This window comes from Diospyros lotus, chromosome 7 (assembly GCF_014633365.1).
Source record: "Diospyros lotus cultivar Yz01 chromosome 7, ASM1463336v1, whole genome shotgun sequence".
NCBI classification, from domain to species: domain Eukaryota; kingdom Viridiplantae; phylum Streptophyta; class Magnoliopsida; order Ericales; family Ebenaceae; genus Diospyros; species Diospyros lotus.
In genome coordinates, this window is record NC_068344.1 from 19,344,078 (window position 1) to 19,366,660 (window position 22,583).

The 22,583-nt window shown below is 37.9% G+C and overlaps 1 protein-coding gene across 7 annotated transcripts in view; it reads right to left on the minus strand.

Annotated features, from left to right (window-relative positions):
* The window catches only part of LOC127805982 (serine/threonine-protein kinase CTR1-like), a 71,956-nt gene that overhangs the window by 6,987 nt on the left and 42,386 nt on the right, over positions 1–22,583 (minus strand). For 5 of the 7 annotated variants that reach the window (XM_052342885.1, XM_052342883.1, XM_052342887.1 and 2 more), the window contains 7 exons: positions 20,058–20,141; positions 14,717–14,795; positions 14,577–14,635; positions 14,407–14,447; positions 485–553; positions 267–367; positions 75–159 (listed from right to left, as the gene is read on the minus strand). In XM_052342885.1, coding sequence (XP_052198845.1) covers positions 75–159; positions 267–367; positions 485–553; positions 14,407–14,447; positions 14,577–14,635; positions 14,717–14,795; positions 20,058–20,141 — 518 coding nt within the window. The remainder of the gene's footprint in view (positions 1–74; positions 160–266; positions 368–484; positions 554–14,406; positions 14,448–14,576; positions 14,636–14,716; positions 14,796–20,057; positions 20,142–22,583) is intronic. The other 2 variants (XM_052342884.1, XM_052342886.1) reach the window with 2 other exon arrangements.

The following is a 22,583-nucleotide window of genomic DNA, read 5'->3' on the forward strand; positions in this document are numbered from 1 at the left end:
CTTTATCATGAAATTGCATATGATACAGAACAATCAATGGGTATAGATCTGAAGTGTAATCTATTAACCCATACCACATCATAAGCCATATTCAAGCAACGCTTATCATTCAGTTCGATTCCTGCAGCACACATTTGTAGAAGTTCATACAAACTGCCTCTGCAATTCAAATAGGGAAAATCAATTATAAAAAGTACTTACTAAGTGAACCTTTTGTTTTCAAGGGAATAAATTATGTAAAAATGCCAGACTTTTTTGCAGCAAACCTAGACAAATATTCTGTAACTATGGACAGGTTTGGAGGCTGAGTCACAGCACCCATAAAGAGAACAATATTTGGGTGCCGCAAGCTTTTCATGATTGCAACCTAACAAATAGAAGTGAAAGACCTCAGCAAACATGTGAAATGTGAATACCACACCTTTGTTCATTAGTTAATGGAAAATTAATTGGTAAACAGCACAAAAGTAGCAAAAGCAACTACCTCTCTCAGAAATTCCCTGAAGTGCTCTGCATGGAAATCTTGTTCTATGAGAATCTTGACAGCAACATCCTAGAAGTAAAGGCACAGAATAAGACAAACAACTTCAAAGTTCTAAATCCAACATGGAAGTTAGAAACATGTAAATGAACCCATTGCCATCCCTAGGTTTGTTAACAGACTAGGATTCCTGTAAAAATGATTTGAAACAAAGAACACAACAACTAAAAGGAATTTTGTTTGGGGGGAATAACATTATAAGTTAACTTACGGCTTAAATGAACTATCTTCCCTTAAGATGCTTTGATGTAAGGACAAAATTTCACATCTGAACCAAACTAAAGATTTATGTCATATGTCGTGTTTCTTGGAACTAACAAATAAGATGACAAGCTAGGCTTTTATGGACAAAACATAGGAAATTGTACGAGATACCCCCAGTGCATGATTGGGAAGAATGCCAGTGCTGTGGAAGGAGTTTCTAGAGACTCAATCCCACACTGATAGGTATTGAGTCCTAAGTATATTATTTACTTTTAGATGCCCAAATTTTAAATTCTACCAAGCACTTCTGGGCGAAATTGGTGATGATACAGATTCAAACACTTGTGTCATTGTACAGGTACATCTACCATTTTTCTTTTTCTGTGTACTTTTCAATTCTCTGCTCCTCCCATTTCTCTCTTTTCATGAATGTTAATTATCAGAGATCAATGCCAATTAAAAAACTTCTAAACTGCAACATAAATACTTTGATCTTTTGCAAAACTTGAGTTTATTCTTTTGAAATTTTATCACCTCATTTATTTGTAAGCAGCAAGTTTTTCTCATCTAACTCGTATAAGAAAGTAGATAATAAACATTTGTATATGTGTTAACATTGACAAGAGGAAAAGAAAATCCCATCATTTATTTATAAGGTTTAAGTTTTTATCATTTAACTCATGAGAATGTAGATGACAAATGTTTGTGTATGTGTATACATTAAAAAAGAGGAAAAGGAAACCTCATTGAACACCAAACCACACTAACAAAACAGATAACCTCATCTCTGCCTACAAATAATCACAAAACACAGTGAACAATCACCAAAAACATATATTTTGTAGTACGCTATATGCGATAAAATAAACAAGTTTACAAGTCAATCATTATTTCACGCAAGGAATTTGATTACGCTCTTTTATGAAGATTTGATGTTTTGGATACTAACTCTAAAGATATTCAGAAAAAGGATCAAAACCGGTGGATGCCAACATGAAGGAAGAGAAATGAAATTTGAGGTTTGAAGAAAAGAGTTGACCATGGTGAGGGTTACATACATGATACATCAACAACAATGAATATGTCAGTGACCTCATGTATGGGTTGGTGGCATGGAGAATGGTGTATCTTCAGGAGAAATAAGAAAAACAAGATGATTGACATGGAAAGAGGAAAACAAAGGGGAGACCAAGATAAAGGAGGGAGATAATAGGACCGAGGGGACCTCCAAAGGGAAATCTATTATCAGTTGACTCTTCTGAAATCTTTTTGTCGTTATCAGTTCTTGGCATTGCATTGAAGACCTTAGCCTTTATCGATTTGTTTGGTGTCTTCCATGCTCCTTGTTCTTGATGACAAATAGAGCTAAATAGGTTTTTTTTTTTTTTCATGGTTATGTAGTATATATAAGGCCTATTCTAGACAAATGTGTGGACGCGTATAGTTTTGTTAATTATTTTGTGGTCATGTAAAGTTTATATGGCAAAATGGGAGTGATATGGATAAAGTTATGACTTTTCTAGTTTTTTATTATGAAGATGTATAAAAGTTTTTAGGGTAAATTAACTGTTTACCCCTTGAACTTTGGACCTTTGGCCCGAATATCCAGGAATGTCTCACAAATTGATCATAAAAAAAAATGTCCAAAAGATACATGAACTTATGAAAAACACAGATATGGGGGTATTTTCTTCATGAATTGATGAACATTTGATGCTAAATCAAATATCCCAATTCAACTCCATACACATCTCACAAAAGATAAAATGCCATAAACACGATTGATTCAGGAGTGTTTCTTTGTGAATGAATGAATGGTGATCATCTATCACTCTAATTCAAAGTTATCTAGTTGCCCAATCACAAGTCATGGTCTAGGGAACCTTCTTGAATTGAGTTTTGTTTCAATTTGATTTTCTAAAGAATGATGAAATAATTAAAAACATTCAAAACAAAATCAAAAAAGTGAGTTATCAGCATATTGATTTATTTTGGGTAAATTAACCACACATCCTTGAACTTTGGACCTTTGGCCTGGATACACCCTGAACTTTATATTTCACCAAATTGGTTCCCAAATTTTTCTAAATTGGCCACAGCATCTTCTCTGTTGCTAATGTTATCAAGTAAATTGACCATAAACCTTTGGCCCAAACAGCTCCTGAACTTTATTTTTCTCCAAATTGGTCCCTGAACTTTTTCAAAATGTCCAGGACACCCTTTTCATAAGAATCAATGTTAATTAAACTACATTAAGTTAAAATTATTCATAATATCTATTTAATTAAGTTGAATTAAGTCAAATTTAGCACAAAATAAAAAATAGAATCCAAAAATATATGCTATGGTTCCTTGGAATCCACAGTCGATTGCTCTCCCTCCCCTACTCTCTTTCTGTAAGTTCGTTGCAACTCATGACGATTAGTTTGTTTTATTTTTTATTTTGTATTAAATTTGATCTAATTTACTTAATTAAATAAAAATTTGGGATACTATTTTCACCAAAATAAAAAGTTCAATTGGTGTTCGGGCTAAAGGCCAAAAGTTTAGGGGGTGTACAACCAATTTACTTAATATTGTTGGTAATCGGGGGGTGTCGTGCCTAATTTTGGAAAGTTAAGGACTAGTTGGGTGAATTTTAAAGTTCAGAGAGAGTGTGATCAATTTATCCAAGTTTTTATAACATATTTGGTTATGTTTCACTATATTGAGAATTTCCAGTTAAATGGCTTTGAATATTAAATATTATATGAATAGTTTGAAAGTCATGAATTTAATCGATATATTAGGCCTACAAGGGTAGAGGATGTGAAGGAATTGATTTTGAGTTCAAATAATTCAAGCTTTTGAAAATTCAAGAACTCCCTATTTCTTATTGTTAAAATAAGATAAGGGATATTAATATAATTAACTTAAAATACTTGTATATATATATTCTCTTGTATTATACATTTTGTGGCATACACATAGTATTTTATTCACATGGTATCAAAGCCACTAGATAAACCCTAACCCAACCCTAGATCCAGCCATCGTTGTCATTGCCGCCATTGCCATCGCTATCCAACGCCGACTTCTCAGATCTCGTGCATTGCGACTGGTTTCTCAAATCTCGCGTGGTTGTTTCCCTCTGTCATTGTAGTTGCTTTGTCGATCTGCCATCGTCATCGTTGCTCCTTCCGTCGTGGCAGATTTCAGATCTCACCTCCTTCCATCGCAGTCGGTTTCAGATCTTGCCTCCATCGTTGTCGTTTCGCCGATCTGCCATCATCGTCGGCCTTCGCCATCAGCCTTCCTCACGTGTCGCTGGCCACTGTTCCAATTTCCTTGTTGCGATCGATCCTTGCTAGCTTCTGCCATTGAAAAAGCTTCAAGCTTCTCACCCAAATCTTGCCCAGCTTTGGCCTAGATCCAACCCACCCAACTACAACCCACTTCAGATCTGGTCAGCCAGATTAACAGATCCAGATTTGGCTAAGATTAACAACAGGCTGTTCTTTCCGTATCATATCTTCATCTATAGCACACTTTTCATCCACAAGCCTCTCCACCACATCCACAACTGTAGCCATTCTCCATTTTTCGGGCACACCAATTATTACCATGGAGAAATTGAATGGACAAAATTATTCTACTTGGTCATCAACGATCGAAATTTGGTTTCCTGGATATGGCCTTGAGGATCATTTATCAAAGACCATCTCAATTAGTCCCAAGGAAAATCAACCTCTTTGACGAAAGGTGGATGCATAGTTACTAAGTTTGTTGTGGCAAACTATTGAAGCAGACTTTGATGCCTATATTTCGACCTCTTCGTGAGTGGTGCTTTATGGATTAGGGCTCATAAGCTATATACAAGTGACATCACTCGTATTTATAATGTGATTGGTGCTTTGTTCAATCTATGGCAAGCTGATTTAGATATGACCACCTATTTGGGTAAGTTCCAAGCTTTTATTACTGATTTTGACGAGTTGATGCCCTTTGATATTAGATATCAAGAAACAACAGTACCAGCGTGATCAAATGTTTATTGTTCTCAGTCTTCATGGGATTCGATTGAAGCTTGAATCAATTAAGACACAGATTCTCAGCAGTGCCTCTCTACCTCATTTGACAAAGGTATTTGCCAGGTTACTTAGAGCCTCTTCTATTAACTACTGATCGTGACATGTCTATACCTAAAGATCACTCTGCCCTTGCTACTACCTAGACTGATTCTCATCCTAGTCATGGAGGTCATTCAGGTGGACGTCGTGGTGGTGGCATCCTCGGCCCCAGTGCTCCTATTGTAATCGTCTTGGTCACACTCGAGAGACTTGCTATCACTTACATGGTCGCCCAACTCAAGCAGCTAGTACTACTAACATTATTGTTGGAGCTTCAGAGGATCAAACATCTATCACACCTATTGATTCCTCACCAGTAACTATCTTCGACGGGGAGTATGCTCAACTCCTTTAGTTTCGGGTAACACAACAGGCCACTTCACCTGTCACATCCCTTGCTCACACCAGTAACCCTACTACTTTCTTTACTAAGTCCTCATCTTCTCTTAGCCCATAGATCTTCAACTCCGATGCAACCAATCACATGTCTAGTAATCGTTCTATTCTATCCCATATTCAAACTTTGAAATCTCTACCTCCTATTACATTGGATAATGGCTCTCGCACCTCAGTCGCAGGTATCAACACAACATCACCCCTTTCTACTTTACCATTGTTATCTATTTACATTCACCACAGTGTCCCTTTACTTTAATTTCTGTCAGTTAACTCACTCGTAGTCTTAATTGCTTTATAACCCTTTTGTCTAATAGTATTCATGTTTAGGATAGAAGGACCAGACAGATGATTAGCACGAGGCTTGAGTCTCAAGAACTCTACTATCTGTCTCACCTTGCTTCATCAGTGGCATGCACGATGACTGCTTCCCCACTACAGATTTATTGTCGGCTAGGGCACCCAACTCTACCCAATCTCAATAAGATGGTTCCTAGTCTCTCTAGTCTTTCTTCCTTAGAGAGTGAGTCTTGTCAACTTGGGAAACGTAGTCGTAGTTATTTCCCGAGTAGAGTCAATAAATGTGTTAATTCTCCTTTTTCAATGGTCCATTCAAATGTATGGGGTCCTAGTCGTGCCAATTCAAAACAAGGTTTTCGTTATTTTGTAACCTTTATTAATGATTTTCTCGAACTATATGGCTATATTTAATGAAAACTAGTTCAAAATTATTTTCTGTCTTCATTGCTTTTTGTGTTGAAATTAGAACTTAGTTTTAATATGACCATCCGTGTTCTCCATAGTGATAATGCCCTTGAATATTTGTTCTCACCATTTAAATCATATATGGCATCCAATGGGATTCTTCACTAAACTTTGTGTCCTGGAACCCCACAATAAAATGGTGTGGTTGAACAAAAGAATCGTCATTTAATTGAGACAGCTCGCATGCTTCTTCATATGCATGTTCCACTTCAATACTGGGATGAAGCTGTCTTAACTGCATGTTACTTAATTAACCTAATGCCTTCTTCTGTCCTCAATGACCAGATTCCTCGCTTTGTTCTTTTTTCTCGAGTTGACTTATATTCTCTTCCTCATTGTACCTTTGGAAGTACCTGCTTTGTTCACTATCTTACCCCAGGTCGTGATAAGCTATCTGCTCGTTCTGTCAAATGTGTTTTTCTTGGTTATTCACACCTTCAGAAGGGGTATCGTTCTCCTTAATTAGCTCGCTATTTTGTTTTAGCAGATGTTACATTCTTTGAGTCATCTCCTTATTTTCTCCTTTCGTCCAAGTTCTCTGAGTCCGTGTAGCTTACCTTTGCCTATTCCTTTTCTTAACCTTTCCTCTTCTCCTTCTCCATCGCCCTTTGCATCTCGCCTTGATCGCCCCGATCTTCAAGTCTATCAGCGGTGTCCTCAACCTGTGGCCCCACCAACAGTGCCTGTTGTCTCTAGTCCAAGGGAGTTGTCCACTGACTCATCCTCTATGCCCATTGGTTCTTCCTCCTCTAATTTGTCTCCCTTGGTTTCTAATCTTGACTTACCTATTGCTCTCCGTAAAGGTACTCGTCAATGCACTACTCTCCATCCCATCTCACATTATGTTAGTTATAATTCTTTGTCCCCTAGATATTATGCTTTTATTTCTTCTTTATCTTCTATTTCTCTTCCTAAATCTATTCTAGAAGCTCTTTCCCATCCCGAGTCGTGCACTGCTATGATTGAAGAAATGTTTGCCTTCCATTCCATTGGGACCTGGTGCCTCTTCCCAAAGGTAAGTCTATTGTTGGTTGTCGTTGGGTTTACATTGTTAAAGTTGGTCTTGATGGTTAAGGCTCACCTTGTAGCCAAAGGCTACACTTAGGTTTTTGGCACATTTTCTCCTGTTGCTAAGATCTCCTCTATTCGTCTTTTCTTATCCCTTGCTACTATGTTTCACTGGCCTCTTCATCAACTAGACATCAAGAATGCTTTCCTTCATAGCAATTTATAAGAAGAGGTGTATATAGAGCAACTTCCTGACTTTGTTGCTCAGGGAGAGTCTGGGCTAGTGTGTTGCGAGCCAAGATCTACTGTCCCCTTCCTTGTCCACCAAATGAAAATTAGCCACATCACTCATTTTCAAACAGTGAATTTTTTTAAAAAGTTATAAAATCAAACAAAAAAATTATAAATGACATATATATTAATTATATATGTATTATTATAAGCACATCACCATCACTGTTCATGCCGGAACATCACTGTCCGGCCGTCTTTTCCTAGAACCGACCCCACCCTAGGGTTCGCCGCCTTCAGGCCGAGTTGCCGCCGGAAAATCACAGCCACCGGAGCTCCCACGAGCCCCCATGCGCCGGCACGTGAAGGCGCGTCTGCCGACCGTTTTCTCTCGGCTTCTCCAGATCAGCTCGCCTCCCTGCCCTAGGCCTATTCCCGGTGTCAAATCCTCACTATGTCTAATCTCAATGATGCAATTTTTGTTGGTGCTACTCCCGTGACCGCACCTGTTGCCCCTGTTGCCTCTCAGTCATTTACTATCTCCAATCTTGGAACAACCAATATCACCACTGTCAATTTGATAAGGTCTGCCAATTATCTCTCATGGGTAGCCTCTGTCAAAATGTAGTTCAAAGGGCAAGGCCAAGCCGATCATCTTACCACAGAGGCTGAAAATGTGCCGGAAGCCAATCGGGCTAGATGGGAACAACTTGATGCCCAGTTATGCAATCTCCTATGGCAGTCCATTGATCCATCCATCATGCAGCTCTTTCAGCCATTTGAAACCTGTGTTGACGTGTGGAAGGAAGCTAAAGAATGTCATACGAATGACATCCAGCATTTGTATATTGTGGTCCTTAATATCAAGAATTTGAAGCAAGAGTTGTCCATGGAATCTTATTTGGGACAGGTTCGGGCTCTCATGCAAGAATTTAATGCTCTTCTTCCCATTATTAAGACCAAGACCAAACAGGTTGCTCAAAGAGAGAATTTATGGTTATTGCTCTTTCTAGTCTAAAATCAGAATTTGACGCCATCAGGCATCAAATCTCGACTAGCTCCACTAATCCTACCATGAAGGACTCTTTTAAAAGGTTGCTGAACATGACCGGTGCACATGGTATGTCCTCTTCTTCTCCTGTTGTTCTTCCAGCGGAATCTTCAGCCCTTGTGTCTTAGGCTTCTTACTCAGGAGGAAATAGAGGTCGTAATAATAATCGGACACGTCCACAGTGTACCTTTTGTAAGAAACTGGTTCATCTTGAGGACAGGTGTTGGAAGAAACATGGTCGGCCCGCTGCTCCGCCTACATCATCTACCAGCTCTTGCATTCTAGAGTGATCCTAGTTCTGTCCAATCTGCACCGGGTTCACAATTGATACTTATGTCTACTGCTGAGTATGATGTCTTTTTGAAGTTTCAAGCCACCCAGCAGTCTCATCCTGGTAATCCCGTTGTTTGCATTGCTAAAAGCCCATCTCTTGGTCCTTGGATTATAGATTCTGGCACCATTGATCATATGTGTGGTAATGAACTTCTTTTCTCTTCACTTACTTATTCCGATACCTTGCCTACAGTTACCTTGGCTAATGGCACCAAAACTACAGTTAAAGGGATAGGCCAAACCACACCCACTTCATCTTTATCTTTAAATTCGATTTTATATGTCCCTAGCAGTCCTTTCAATTTGATTTCAGTTAGCAAGCTTACTAAAACCCTTAATTACTCAATCACTTTCACTCCTACCTTTGTTTGTGTACAGGACCAAGGTACGGGATAGACGATTGGCGTCGGGCGTGAGTCACAGAGTCATTATCATCTTGATATGCCAATGGCTTGCACGAGTGCTGCTACCTCAGATCTTCTCCACTCTTGTCTTGGTCATCCCAACCTCTCCAAATTGAAGAAATTAGTTCCTAGTTTGTCATCGTTGTCTATTTTTGATTGAGAGTCATGTTAGCGTGGTAAACATGCACGTAGTTCTTTTTCTAGTCGTGTCAATAATAGGGCTGAGGCTCCATTTTCTCTTGTGCACTCTGATGTATGGAGGCTGTCAATTCTACTCTTGGTTTCTCATATTTTGTTACTTTCATTGATGACTTTTCTCGCTGCACTTGGTTGTTTCTCATGAAGAGTCGGTCTAAGTTGTTTTCTGCCTTTCAGACATTCACTGCTGAAATAAAGACACAGTTTGGAATTTCTATACGTGCTTTACGTAGTGATAATGCTCCTGAATACTTTTCTTCTCAATTTACTACTTTTATGACTACTCGTGGCATTCTGCATCAATCTTCTTGTCCTTATACACCTCAACAAAATGGTATTGTCGAGTGTAAAAATCATCATCTCATTAAAACTGCATAAACACTACTTTTACATGCCAATCTTCCCACCAAATTCTGGGAAGATATTGTTCTTACTACGTGTTATCTGATCAATCGCATGCCATCTTCAATGTTAAAGGACAACATTCCTCATGCTCTTTTGTTCCCCTCCCAGCCTCTTTATTCTATTCCCCTTCGTGTATTTGGATGTATCTGTTTTGTACATTCCTTTTCACCGGGACAGGATAAACTTGCTGCCAAATCCCTCAAGTGTATTTTCCTCGGTTACTCCCGATTGCAGAAAGGCTATAAGTGTTATTCTCCTGAGTTGAACCACTATCTTATGTCTGCTGATGTCACATTCTTTGAACAACAGTTCTTCTTCTTGGTTGTTCAACCTGATTCACAACGTCTTGACCAAGTATTGCCTATTCCTTCTCTTCCGTTGCCCTTATTAGATCCGTCTATCTCCTCATCGGTGGACCCTTCACTTCCATCTTCCGATCCACACTCCCCGACTCCTCCACTTCTTACTTATCACCGTTGTCCTCATCCTGCTCCTGGCACCGGCATTCCTCTTAACTGCGACTCTCCTGACTCACTCTCTCCATCAGTGGTCACTCCTACCATAGATCCTCAGCCCGACAGCCTTCCTATTGCACTCTGCAAAGGTACAAGGTCTACTCTCAATCCACATCCTCTTTATAATTTTTTGTGTTATGACCGTTTGTCACCTGCTTATAGTGCTTTTCTTTTGAGCCTTTCTTCTATTTCTATTCTTAAAACCACAGGTGAAGCCATGTCCCATCCTGTTTGGCGCCAGACTATGTTAGATGAGATGGGTGCTTTGCATTCTACTGGCACTTGGGATTTGGTGCCTTTGCCACCAGGAAAGACTCCAGTTGGTTGCCGGTGGGTGTTCACCCCTAAAGTGGGCCCCGACGGACAAGTGGAACGTCTTAAAGCCCGCTTGCTTGCCAAAGGCTTTACACAGATCTATGGGCTGGATTACAGTGATACCTTCTCTCCAGTTGCTAAGATGGCCTCTGTTTGCCTATTTCTTTCTATGGCTATCACGCGTTATTGGCCGCTCTATCAATTGGACATTAAGAATGCCTCTCTTCACGGTGATTTGTAAGAGGAGGTTTATATGGAGCAACCACCTGGTTTTGTTGCTCAGGGGGAGTCCAATGTAGTCTGCAAACTCAAGAAATCTCTCTATGGCCTGAAACAATCTCCATAAGCATGGTTCGGCAGGTTCAACACTGTGGTTCAAGCCTTTGGTCTCACTCAAAGTGAAGCTGATCATTCAGTTTTCTATCGATATTCTTCTTCTTTATGTATCTACCTCGTTGTTTATGTAGATAACATTGTTATCACAGGGAACGATCAGGTTGGTATACAAAATCTGAAAGAACATCTCCATCAACACTTTCAGACTAAAGACCTAGGCAAACTCCGATATTTCTTGGGTATTGAAGTTGCTCAATCAAGAGATGGGATCTCAATCTCTCAAAGGAAGTATGTATTTGATATCTTAGAAGAAACTGGTATGATGAACTGTAAACCAATTGACACCCCAATAGACCCAACTGTCAAACTCTTGCCAGGACAGGGGGAGTCTTACTCAGATCCTGGAAGGTATAGAAGATTGGTAGGCAAACTGAATTATCTCATAGTCACTCGTCCCAACAGTGCTTTTGTTGTGAGTGTGGTGAGTCAGTTTCTCAATTCTCCATGTGATTCTCACTGGAATGCTGTTACCCGGATTCTGAGATATATCAAACGAGCACCGGGTAAAGGGCTACTCTATGAGGATAAGGGGGCACACAGATATTTGTTGTTATGCAGATGCAGATTGGGCCGACTCTTTTTCTGATTGTCGGTCGACCTCTGAATATTGTGTTCTTGTGGGAGGAAATCTGATTTCTTGGAAAAATAAGAAACAAAATGTAGTAGCTAGATCCAGTGCAGAGGCAAAGTATCGGGCTATGGCTAATGCAACTTGTGAGCTCATCCGGCTTAAGCAACTCTTGGAGGAACTCAAGTTTTGTGAAATGTCCCCTATGAAGCTTGTTTGTGATAATCAGGCTGCCTTGCACATTGCTTCCGATCCAGTGTTCCATGAGCGGACTAAGCATATTGAAATCGACTTGTCACTTTATTAGAGAAAAGCTAGTTGAAAGTGTTATTGTTACAGAATTTGTTAACTCCAATAATCAACTTGCCGATGTCTTCACCAAATCTCTAAATGGTCCTCAAATAGAATATATCTGTAACAAACTTGATGCATATGATATCTATGCTCCAGCTTGAGGGGGAGTATTAGAATTATTAGTAAAATTAGATATATTACATATTGTTGTATTTGTTTTTATTTATTTATTTATTTGTTATAACTATGTGTAATTAGGCTAAGCCCATAGACTAAACCCGTAGGTTATTAGGCTCGTTGTGCCTATTATAAATAACACACTAAGAGACTAATCCCTTAGATTTTTCTCTTATAATTGTTTTCTCATAGAAAGTATGCCTTGGATATGCTAGAAGAGATAGGGTTGCTTGATGTAGGCCAATAGATACCCCTATGGACTCGAATATCAGATTGTTACTACAGGGACAAGGGAAGCGTCTTTCTAACCCTAGGCGCTACCGTCGACTAGTTGGAAAGCTTAATTACCTCACAGTCATACGTTCAGGTATTTTATTTGCTTTGAGTGTGGTAAGTCAGTTTTTGGATTCACTCTATGACAGTCACTGGGATGCAGCGATTTATATTCTTTCATATATTAAGACTACCCTCGATCGGGGTGTAATGTATCAGAATCATGCACACAGTTAGATTATGGGATATACGGATGCTAATTGGGCAGGATCGCCTAGTGATAAGCGATCCACATCTGGATAGTGTGTATTTGCTAGTGGAAACCTAGTCTTTTGGAATAATAAGAAACAAACTATTGTTGTTAGGTCCAGTGCAAAAACTAAATATAAGGCAATGGTCGAAACAACATGTGAGCTAATGTGGCTGAAACAATTAATTAAGGAGTTAGGAATTACTCAAGTCAAGTCTATGCTATTGATTTGTACAATTAGGCTTCAATGCAAATTTCTTCTAATCTTGTTTTTTCATAAGAGAACCAAACACATTGAAATTGATTGCCACTTTGTTAGAGAAAATGTGCTCTCTAAGGATGTAGTTACAATGTATGTGGGTTCCAATGATCAGTTGGCTGATTTACTCACCAAATCACTTGGAGGTTCTTGTGTGAATTACATTTGTACCAAGTTAGACATGCTCAATATATATGCTCCAACTTGAGGAGAGTGTTAAATAAAATAAAGAAGGGGTATTAGTGTAATTAACTTAAAATACTTATATATATATTCTCTTATATTATACATTTTGTGACATACACATTATTTTATTCACACCTATCATTATCATCAAAAAGATAGGAGATCATTACCCAAGTTTTCCTTAACATGACTCATAATTGACCCGATACATGAATGCTTCATTTAGGACCTAAACAACACCATTGTTTCTATTTTTTATTTTCATATTCATTTTTTATTTTTATTCCTTAACACAAAATTTTAAAAAAAGTTTGATAAGTATTTATTTCAAAGTGATGATATAGAAAAACAAAAACTATAACAAAAATGAATACCATAAAAAAGTATTTTCACTTGTTTTAAAAACAATATTGCAATATTTTAAAAATCCCATACTATCAATATTATTATTATAAACTAGGATTGTAGTAGTGTTACAATCATATTATTATATGATACAATATCATGTATAGTAATATTACTAACAATAACATATCTTTTGCAAGACCTTATAATACATATCATATTTAAGTGTATCACACAAAGTCTTTCTTTGTTTTTTCACATCATTTTGCTAGACACTTCTTCCACTCCTTCCGCTATCCTTATACATATGTGTTGATCTTATTCTCTCATATAATAAAACCATCTTAATCATGTCACAAATATCTTATCTTTCGAAAGAGTCACTCTAAACTTACTACAAATAACTTTATTTTTAATTATATCCTTTCTTGTATGGTCGGGCATCCATCATAACATTACAATCCATTCCACTCATATTTTTCACATGATAATGTTGTACTACTTGCCCAACATCCCGTGCCTTACAACAAATCTAGTTTTATAGCCTTTCTATAAAATTTTCCTTTTAACATTAATAGCATTTTATCATCATAAAAAGGTCGGGCACACTTTCCATCCTAATCATCCTACCTTAATTACATGGATAACATCCTCATTAATCTCTTTATCTTATTGGATGATTGATAAAAGATATCTAAAATGATATTTTCTTAAGAAGACTTGATTTTCAAGTCTCAGAGACAACATCAACCACACTTATATTTTTACTAAATTTACATTCCATGCATTAGGTTCCTCCATATCTCAAGCATAGTGTTTGAGATAATATAATGTTATTAAATATTAAAATATAATAAATATATTCATAATACTATAAGCACACAACATTCATGAAATTTCAAATATTATAAAATTAATTGTAACACTATATTGCATTATTAATATTCATATTATTTTTTGTATTGATAATAACTATCAATATTAATGTTATAATTCACTGTCTTATTGCCAACTTTGAAATCCAAATGCATATTTCACTAATGAGGCGGGTAATAATATATGCCCATCCCATCCCCATTTCTCATTCCATTTAACATTCCATTCTTTAAATCACATGAAAAGTGCTGAATGTAAAGGCACAATAGAATGTATAAAATGAGAACAATGGGAAAAGAATGCTTACTGAACCACGCCACTCAGCGAGATGAACAGTTCCAAAAGAACCTGAAATGAATTTCATCAATAACTTCCAAGTGTGCAACCTCAATTTTTTTTTTTTTTAGCTAAGCTACAATATTTTTGAGCTTCTACAAAGACTTGCAACTTTGACATTTTTAAATCTGTAAAAGCTACCTGATCCAATTTTCTTCTTCAAAATAAGTTCACTCCAGGAAATTTCCAAATCCTCCTCACTGAAAGAAAATTCACAACTTGATTTACTGTTCACTAAATGATTTGATTCTATGAACCATAATTTAGTATCCATGTCAAACCTTAAATCAGAGAAGGCTAAAATTGGTTGAGCGTCTTCCCCATGCCCATCTGGTAGGACCCGCCTTGGAAGAAAAGGTCCTGTAGATTTACGGATATTACAGCATTAATGCCACAAATCTTCACTATTTAGGCAATGCTTAGTTAGGGAATGTACAGTTAGGCAATCTTCTCTGTTTTCCTTGTTTCCTTTTTGGTTGATTGATGATTTGTAGGAGATTCAAATCAGTTAGGGATTAGATCAGATTCCTTTCTTGTATATATATCTATCTTTGATGTATAGGTAATGGTAAGAAAAGAAATAATCTTTTCCCTCATGGTATTAGAGTGGGTCTAGGGCTTCTTGTTCCTTTGTCTTTTTCATCCTTAAGTCACCAGCATCCCTTCCGTCTCCAACCAAGATAAAGAAACTGGTTGGTCAAGGGCTGTTCCCCAGTCCGTTGCCCATCTCTAGCATCGTCCACCATCGTTGTTCCTGTTCATTCTGGCCCCTGTCCGACATTGCTGCAATCTCCTCTGCCACAGCCAGTCTTCAAGCCACCTCTGAAAACCTATTTTCCGGTAGTAGTATGGCTATTGAGAAGGGTTCCTCGTTGGAAATCATCCCTAGCCACACGGGAACCATCGACAACACATCATTCACCATCACCGGCCATAGATTGAATGGCCAAAACTACCTTCAATGGTTCCAGTCGATCCTGATCTTTATTTCCGAAAAAGGGAGAGATGATTATCTTATTGGTGAAGCCGTGCAGCCAAAGAAGGAAGATCCGAAGTATCAGTCGTGGAAGACGGAAACAACCTGGTTATGTCATGGCTCCTCAATTCCATGACGAATGAAATTGGAAAAAATTTTCTCCTTTACGAAACAGATACAAAGATTTGGGAAGCTGCAAGGGAGGCATACTTGCACATGGAGAACACATCTGAGTTGTTTGAAATTGAGAATATTCTTCATGATCCGCGACAAGGAGACCTCATTGTCACTCAATACTTCAATACTTCAACATCCTCAACCACATTGGCAATAGTTGGATAAGCTCGAGGAGCACAAATGGAGGTGCCCAGAAGTGGATTGTACCATAAGAAGATTGTTGAACAGAAGAATCTATACAAGTTTTTAATTGGTCTAAATAAGAACTTGGATAACATTCATGGAAGGATCTTGTCTACAAGACCAACCCTAGGCCTTCAAGAAGCATTTGCCAAGGTGAGATGGGAAGACAGTAAAAAGAAAGTCATGTTGGGGACCACCCAAAATCCATCCTCCAAAGCGACTGCTCTTCCTGCTCGTCAACCTCAATCACACTACAACAAACAGAAGAAGGATCGGCCAGAATGCGAGCACTATCATAAACTTGGCCACACGAAAGATATGTGTTGGGATTTAAATGACAAACCGGAGGACATGAAGCCAACAAATCGAAGAGAAAGCAAGGGGAATATGGTGAATTTGGAAGAAAGGACAAAGATATCTCTCTTTAGCAAAGATCAAATGGAGTTACTTTAGAAACTTTTTGGCCAGCCACAAAGCAATCTCTCCTCCTCGATCATTGCAACAGGAATTGTGTGGCTCATAAAGGTAGTATCATTCATGCCCTAAATGTTAAAAGTAGTCGTTCAAATGTGTGGATTGTAGATTCCAGAGCATCAAACCATATGACTGGAGACTCAAGACTTTTCACTAAAATTAGTCCTTGTCAAGAGAAGTGGATTGTTCGGATTGCTGATGGAATCCTAAGTGGCCAGAATAAGAACAGTGAAGTTGACCAAGAATTTCACCCTTCACTTGGTGTTGTTTGTTCCCAATTTAGATTGTAATGTATTATCCATCAACAAGTTTACTCAAGATTATAATTGTGTCACTAACTTTTTAAAAAATTTGTGTCAATTTCAGGATTTGGATTCGGGAAGGATGATTGGCAATGCTGGGCAGTGTTCGGGGTTGTACATGCTAACAAGCAATAACTCTCCTAGTGGACAAGCTCTACATGTTGGTAGTCTAGATTTTCAAAGTTCGTCCTTTAATGTTTCTATTCCCAATTCAAATAATCAAGCCTTTCCGTGGCATTTTCGCTTAGGGAAACCAAATTTTGCATACCTTGAAAAGTTGTTCCCTTCGTTGTTCAAGAATAAAAATCCCAATTTGTTTCAATGTGAGGTGTGTCAACTTTCAAAGCATACTCGCAGTTCGTTTCCAAATCAATTATACAAACCTTCTCATCCATTTGCTATGATTCACAGTGATGTGTAGGGTCCCTCCCACACAAAACATATTTTGGGATATCGATAGTTTGTGTCTTTCATTGATGACCACACTAGATTAACACGTTTTTTCCTTCCAAAAGAAAAATCTGAGGTTGATCAAGTCTTCAAAAACTTCAACATCATGATTCAAATGTAGTTTCATACAAAAATTCAAATTTTGAGGATAGACAATGCAAAAGAATACTTTAACTTTGTCCTGGGTGATTATTTTTTGAACCAAGGAATCATCCATCCAAGTCCTTGTGTTAACACCTCTCAACAAAATGGTATTGCCGAATGGAAGAATAGACACCTCCTTGAAGTTGCTCGATCTCTCATGCTTTCTACCAATGTTCTGAAGCATTCTTGGGGGGGCTGCCATTCTCACAGCCACCTACTTGATTAGTCGGATGCCTTATCAAGTCCTTAAATTCCAAATTCCACTCCAAGCACTCCTCACTTTATACCAACATTCTCAGTTTGTGCCCACCATTCCACTTAAAGTCTTCGGTTGTTCAGTTTTTGTCCACATTCATCCTCATAATCGTTTGAAAGTTAGACCTCAAGCCCTCAAGTGTATTTTTCTGGGACACTCACCAAATCAAAAAGGATACACGTGTTTCTCACCTTCCACTAGACAATACTACAATTCTATGGATGCTACTTTCTTTCTTTTTTTGAAAATCAACCCTTTTATCCTAATCCTACCATTCAGGGGGAGAGTGAGTTGACAAATGAATGCCAATCTTGGGATGTTGAGACTTTCTCTACTCATACACCTCTTACATCCTTGTCTCCTGATTCTAGTGTCACTGAACCTCCCACGATAGTCCAGCTTCCCTCTCAATCTGAGTCAAATCTCCCTTAGTCCAATCCTGTTGCAGTAGACTTACCAACAAATACAGAGCTTCATGTCTACCCTAAGAGAACAAATGCTCAAAATGAGGGAGAACAACAATCATTGATTGAACCTGACCAAGAGCCCAATTCGGATTCAGTGAATGAAAGTAACACATTTTCTGAAAATATTCCTAGTGAGACACCTGAGAATGATTTGAATTGGCCAATTGCACTAAGGAAAGGAGTGAGATCAATGCAACATCCCCTTCATAATTACATCTCTTACAAGAATCTCTCAACAAATTTCCTCACATTTATTAGTAATTTGGATACAATTCAAGTCCCCAACAACATCCAAGAGGCTCTCAAAGACCTCTCATGGAAGTCAGTAGTTCTAGATGAGATGTGTGCCTTAGAGAAGAAGCAAACTTGGAAGATCACTAATCTATCTTCAGGAAAAAAACCCAATTGGATGCAAATGGATTTTCAAAGTTAAATATAATGAAGACGGGAGTGTTGACAGGTATAAAGCTCGTCTTGTTACGAAAGGGTTCACACAGTCTTTATGGTATTGACTACCAAGAAACCTTTGAGAAATGGCTAAACTCAATACTATTTAGGTTCTCCTGTCCCTAACAACAAACCTAGACTGACCAATGTTTCAACTTGATGTGAAGAATGCATTCCTAAATGGTGACTTAGAAGAAGAAGTATATATAAAGATTCCCCTAGGTTTTAAGGGACAGGCTACAAACAATCAAGTTTGCAAGTTAAAAAGATCGCTATATGGTCTCAAGCAATCACCAAAAGCATGGTTTGAGAGGTTTACAAGAGTGGACGGCTACTCCCAAAGTCAAGCCAACCATACACTATTCGTGAAAAGGTCTCCTGAAGGTTAAATATCCATCTTAATTGTATATGCTGATATCATTCTCAGTGGTGATTTCACAGAAGAAATGGTTGGTCTAAAGAGAACACTCGCCATGGAGTTTGAGATCAAAGACTTAGGAAATCTTTGGTATTTCCAAGAAATGAAGTGGCTAGATCTAGCAATGGAATTTCTGAGTCTCCGAGAAAATATGTCTTGGGTCTGTTAGAGGAGTGTGGGATGTTAGGGTGTAAGCCTACTAACACCCCCAATGGAAGCCACCACCAAGCTCAAAAAAGGAGAGAAGGGTGCTCCAATGGATAAGGGCCGGTATCAAGGGTTAGTTGGTAGACTTATATATCTTTCTCACACCAAACTTGACATTAGGTTCTCAGTTAGTGTTGTAAGCCAATTCATGAGTGATCCAAGGGAAGAACATATGGAGGTAGTTTACAGAATCTTAAGATACTTGAAACTAACTCCTGAAAAATGGTCTCTTCTTTAGGAAAGACTTCAATCGAGAGGTAGAAACCTATAGTGACACAAACTTGGTTGGTTCAATCACAAATCGAAAGTCTACATCCAAGTACTGCAACTATGCGTGGAGAAACCTTTCACTTGGAGAAGTAAGAAACAATTAATAGTCTCTAGGAGTAGTGCAAAAGCAAAATTTCGCGCCATAGCACATAGTATTTGTGAAGGGATTTGGATAAAAAGATTACTTGAAGAATTTGAAGTGAAGACTGAAGATTGAAGGCCCTATGAAACTTTTTTGTTGACAATCAATCTACCATCAGTATTGCCAAGAACCCTAAGCACCATGACAGGACTAAGTATGTGAAAATTGATCATCACTTCATCAAAGAGAACTTGAAGAGAATGTCATCAAGCTAGTCTGCACACCAACAAGTTCTCAGGTTGTCGATATCCTAACTAAAGCCTTTCCATGTAAATGCTTCCAATATCTAAGTTCCAAGTTTGGGATGAATAATATCTTCACCCTAGCTTGAGGGGGAGTGTAGATTTACGGATATTTCAGCATTAATGCCACAAATCTTCTCTATTTAGGCAATGTTTAGCTAGGGAATGTACAGTTAGGCAATCTTCTCTGTTTTCCTTGTTTCCTTTTTGGTTGATTGATGATTCATAGGAGACTCAGATCAGTTAGAGATTGGATCAGATTCCTTCCTTGTATATATATGTATCTTCGATGTACAGCTAATGGTAAGAAAAGAAATCATCTTTATCCTCAGGTCCTTTGACCAAGATTTTTGAGCATATAACATTCAGAAAAGGATTGAATGAGTTTTGTATCTGGACGTCTTTATGGGCAATTGTCCAAGCATCTCTTCCCGGTAGAGCATATGCAAATGATTCATGGTCATTACTTGAATATGATGAAACAGGTAAGTTTTTCATTTCCTGAGGCTTTGTGAACTGTGGATCTGTGTTATCTTGATTAATAGTGGTACCTGCATGAAGAGAAGCAAAAAACCCACATGTATGTCATAACAATCACTGGGATCATAATGTCACCTTGCAGCAACTAGCATAAAGGATCACTGGCATACTCAAAAGTAAAGTATTTTTATCATCTCAGATGAAAAATCATCTAAACACAATACAATTAATTTATGCCACATCTCATAGTTAATATATTTTGAGCCGGCCATGAGGGATATTAAACAGTAGTTGTGATTTGAATTACTGAGTTTGCTCACATTTCAAATATTAGGAATTCAGAATTGTGATTTTTGTTTGAATTTGCTTCATTGGAAGTGAGTTTACTTTGAATCATGTGGATTCTAAGGCTTCGCTTATAAGCTCCCTTTGAGCTTTTCAAATTTTTTGTACCCATTTCAATAGACTGAAAGAGCTTATAAGCTCTTTAAGCAGTCTTTTGGAAGTTGGAAATCCTAACTTTTTTTTTTTCCAATAACTTATAAGCTGCAAGAAATAAGCTCATTTTGACCAAGTCACAGACAAAATACCCTCAGTGAAGTCTAAAATTTGCAACAAAACTCCTCTTTTTCTATTCACTGCTGAAGCACTCTTGTTCGCTACTGGAGATGAGGTTTCTGCGCAAAAAAGAAGAAGATGAAAATGGGTTTTTTTTTAGCAAAATCCATATATTCGATATTCGAGCTCGATCCATTGTCCAGCGTTCAAAAAAGTGCACTTAAGCACAAAGTGCAACATGCTTGGGGCTGCGAGATTAAAGTGCGTGTAGGTTGCTTTTTTACCTGAGCTTCAGAGTGCGCTGTAGAAATACCCTTTTTTTTATCAAACAAAAAGAATGTTTGTCTAAATTTTTTTGCAATGGTGTGGCTACTTGTATGGAAGCCTTATTGAAAAAAGTTATAATCAGATCTTAGAAAGATCTGAAAAAAAAAAAAAAAAAAATACTGAAGGAAACATGTAATTAGGTGTAAATTTGGGTTGCCAATTTATTCTGGATCACACTGTTAATTAGGGACTGATGTCACAGGGTGCCAAAGTGACAATCAAAAAGTGGGCCCCAAGACAAGGATCTGATGGAGAATCTGATTAAAGAGTTTAAAAAAAGGATGGATTGGTGTTTGAATAAAAGGAGGATAAGCAGCCGAATAAATCTAAAGGAGATAAGGGAAAGAAGAAGATATTATTTGTAACCTACCTATTTAAATTAGAATTGTATCCTATATCTTGTAGGATTAGGAGTAGAAATCGTAGCCTTACACTAGTATATATATGGCATTCATTCAATACAAACAATGAGTTTGATTGATTTAATCTCTATTCATACCTAAGGCTAATCTACTTAGGCTATTTGGTTCTGTTCATGGTACTAGAGCCAGGTTCTTCCTAGCCGAGAATTAAGATATTATGGCCTCCTCCAACCCTGAGGATAATGATGGGCCCTGTTGGGTTTCGAAAAACAATGCTTCTCCTATGGATCAGTCACCACATAAGCTTTCTTTAACTGTTAGTTCTAATTCTGAAATTTTGTTGTGACACAAACGCCTTAGTCATCCAAGTTTTTCATATCTAAGACGTTTGTATCCAAGTTTATTCATCAATAAAGAAAAGTTAGTGTTGTAGTGTGAACATTGTATTCTTGCCAAACAAACACATAACACTTATTTAACTCATTCTCGCACACCATCCAAACCCTTTTACTTGATTCACAATAACATTTGGGGACCAGCAAGAATTTCAAGCTTGTCTGGTGCCCGATGGTTTGTCACTTTCATTGATAACCATTCTAGGGTTTGTTGGATATATCTCATAAAAGAAAAATCCGAGGTGTGTGCTATCTTTCAAAGCTTTCACAAACTAATTCTTAATGTATTTCAGTCCTCTATTTGCATCCTTAGACTGATAATAGCCATGAGTATTTTTCCTATCCTTTTACCCAATACCTTACCACACACGGGATTTTTCATCGAAGCACCTGCCCTTATATTCCTCAACAAAATGGGGTGGCTAAGAGGAAAAATCGCCATTTGCTTGAAGTGGCTCGTTCCTTAATGTTTACTAGTGCTATTCCCAACAAATATTGGGGAGAAGTTGTTCTAACAACTTCTTATCTGGTAAACAGATTGCCTTCTAAAGTTCTTAACTATCGGACTCCCTTACACAATTTGTTGAGCATATTTCCTCATGTTCGAATCCTCCAAAAGTATTTGGCTGCATTGTGTACGTTCATCATATCAGACTTAACCATCATAAACTTGAACCAAAAGCCATTAAATGTGTTTTTTTTGGCTACTCTCCCACTCAAAAGGGATACAGATGTTATTGTCCCCTATCACAAAAGTTTTTCATCTCGTGATGTAACATTTGCTTAACAAGAATTCTATTACCCAAGTGCGCCTCCATTCAAATGGAAACACCAAGGGAAGACGGCCATTGGGATCCCACCGTGTCTATGC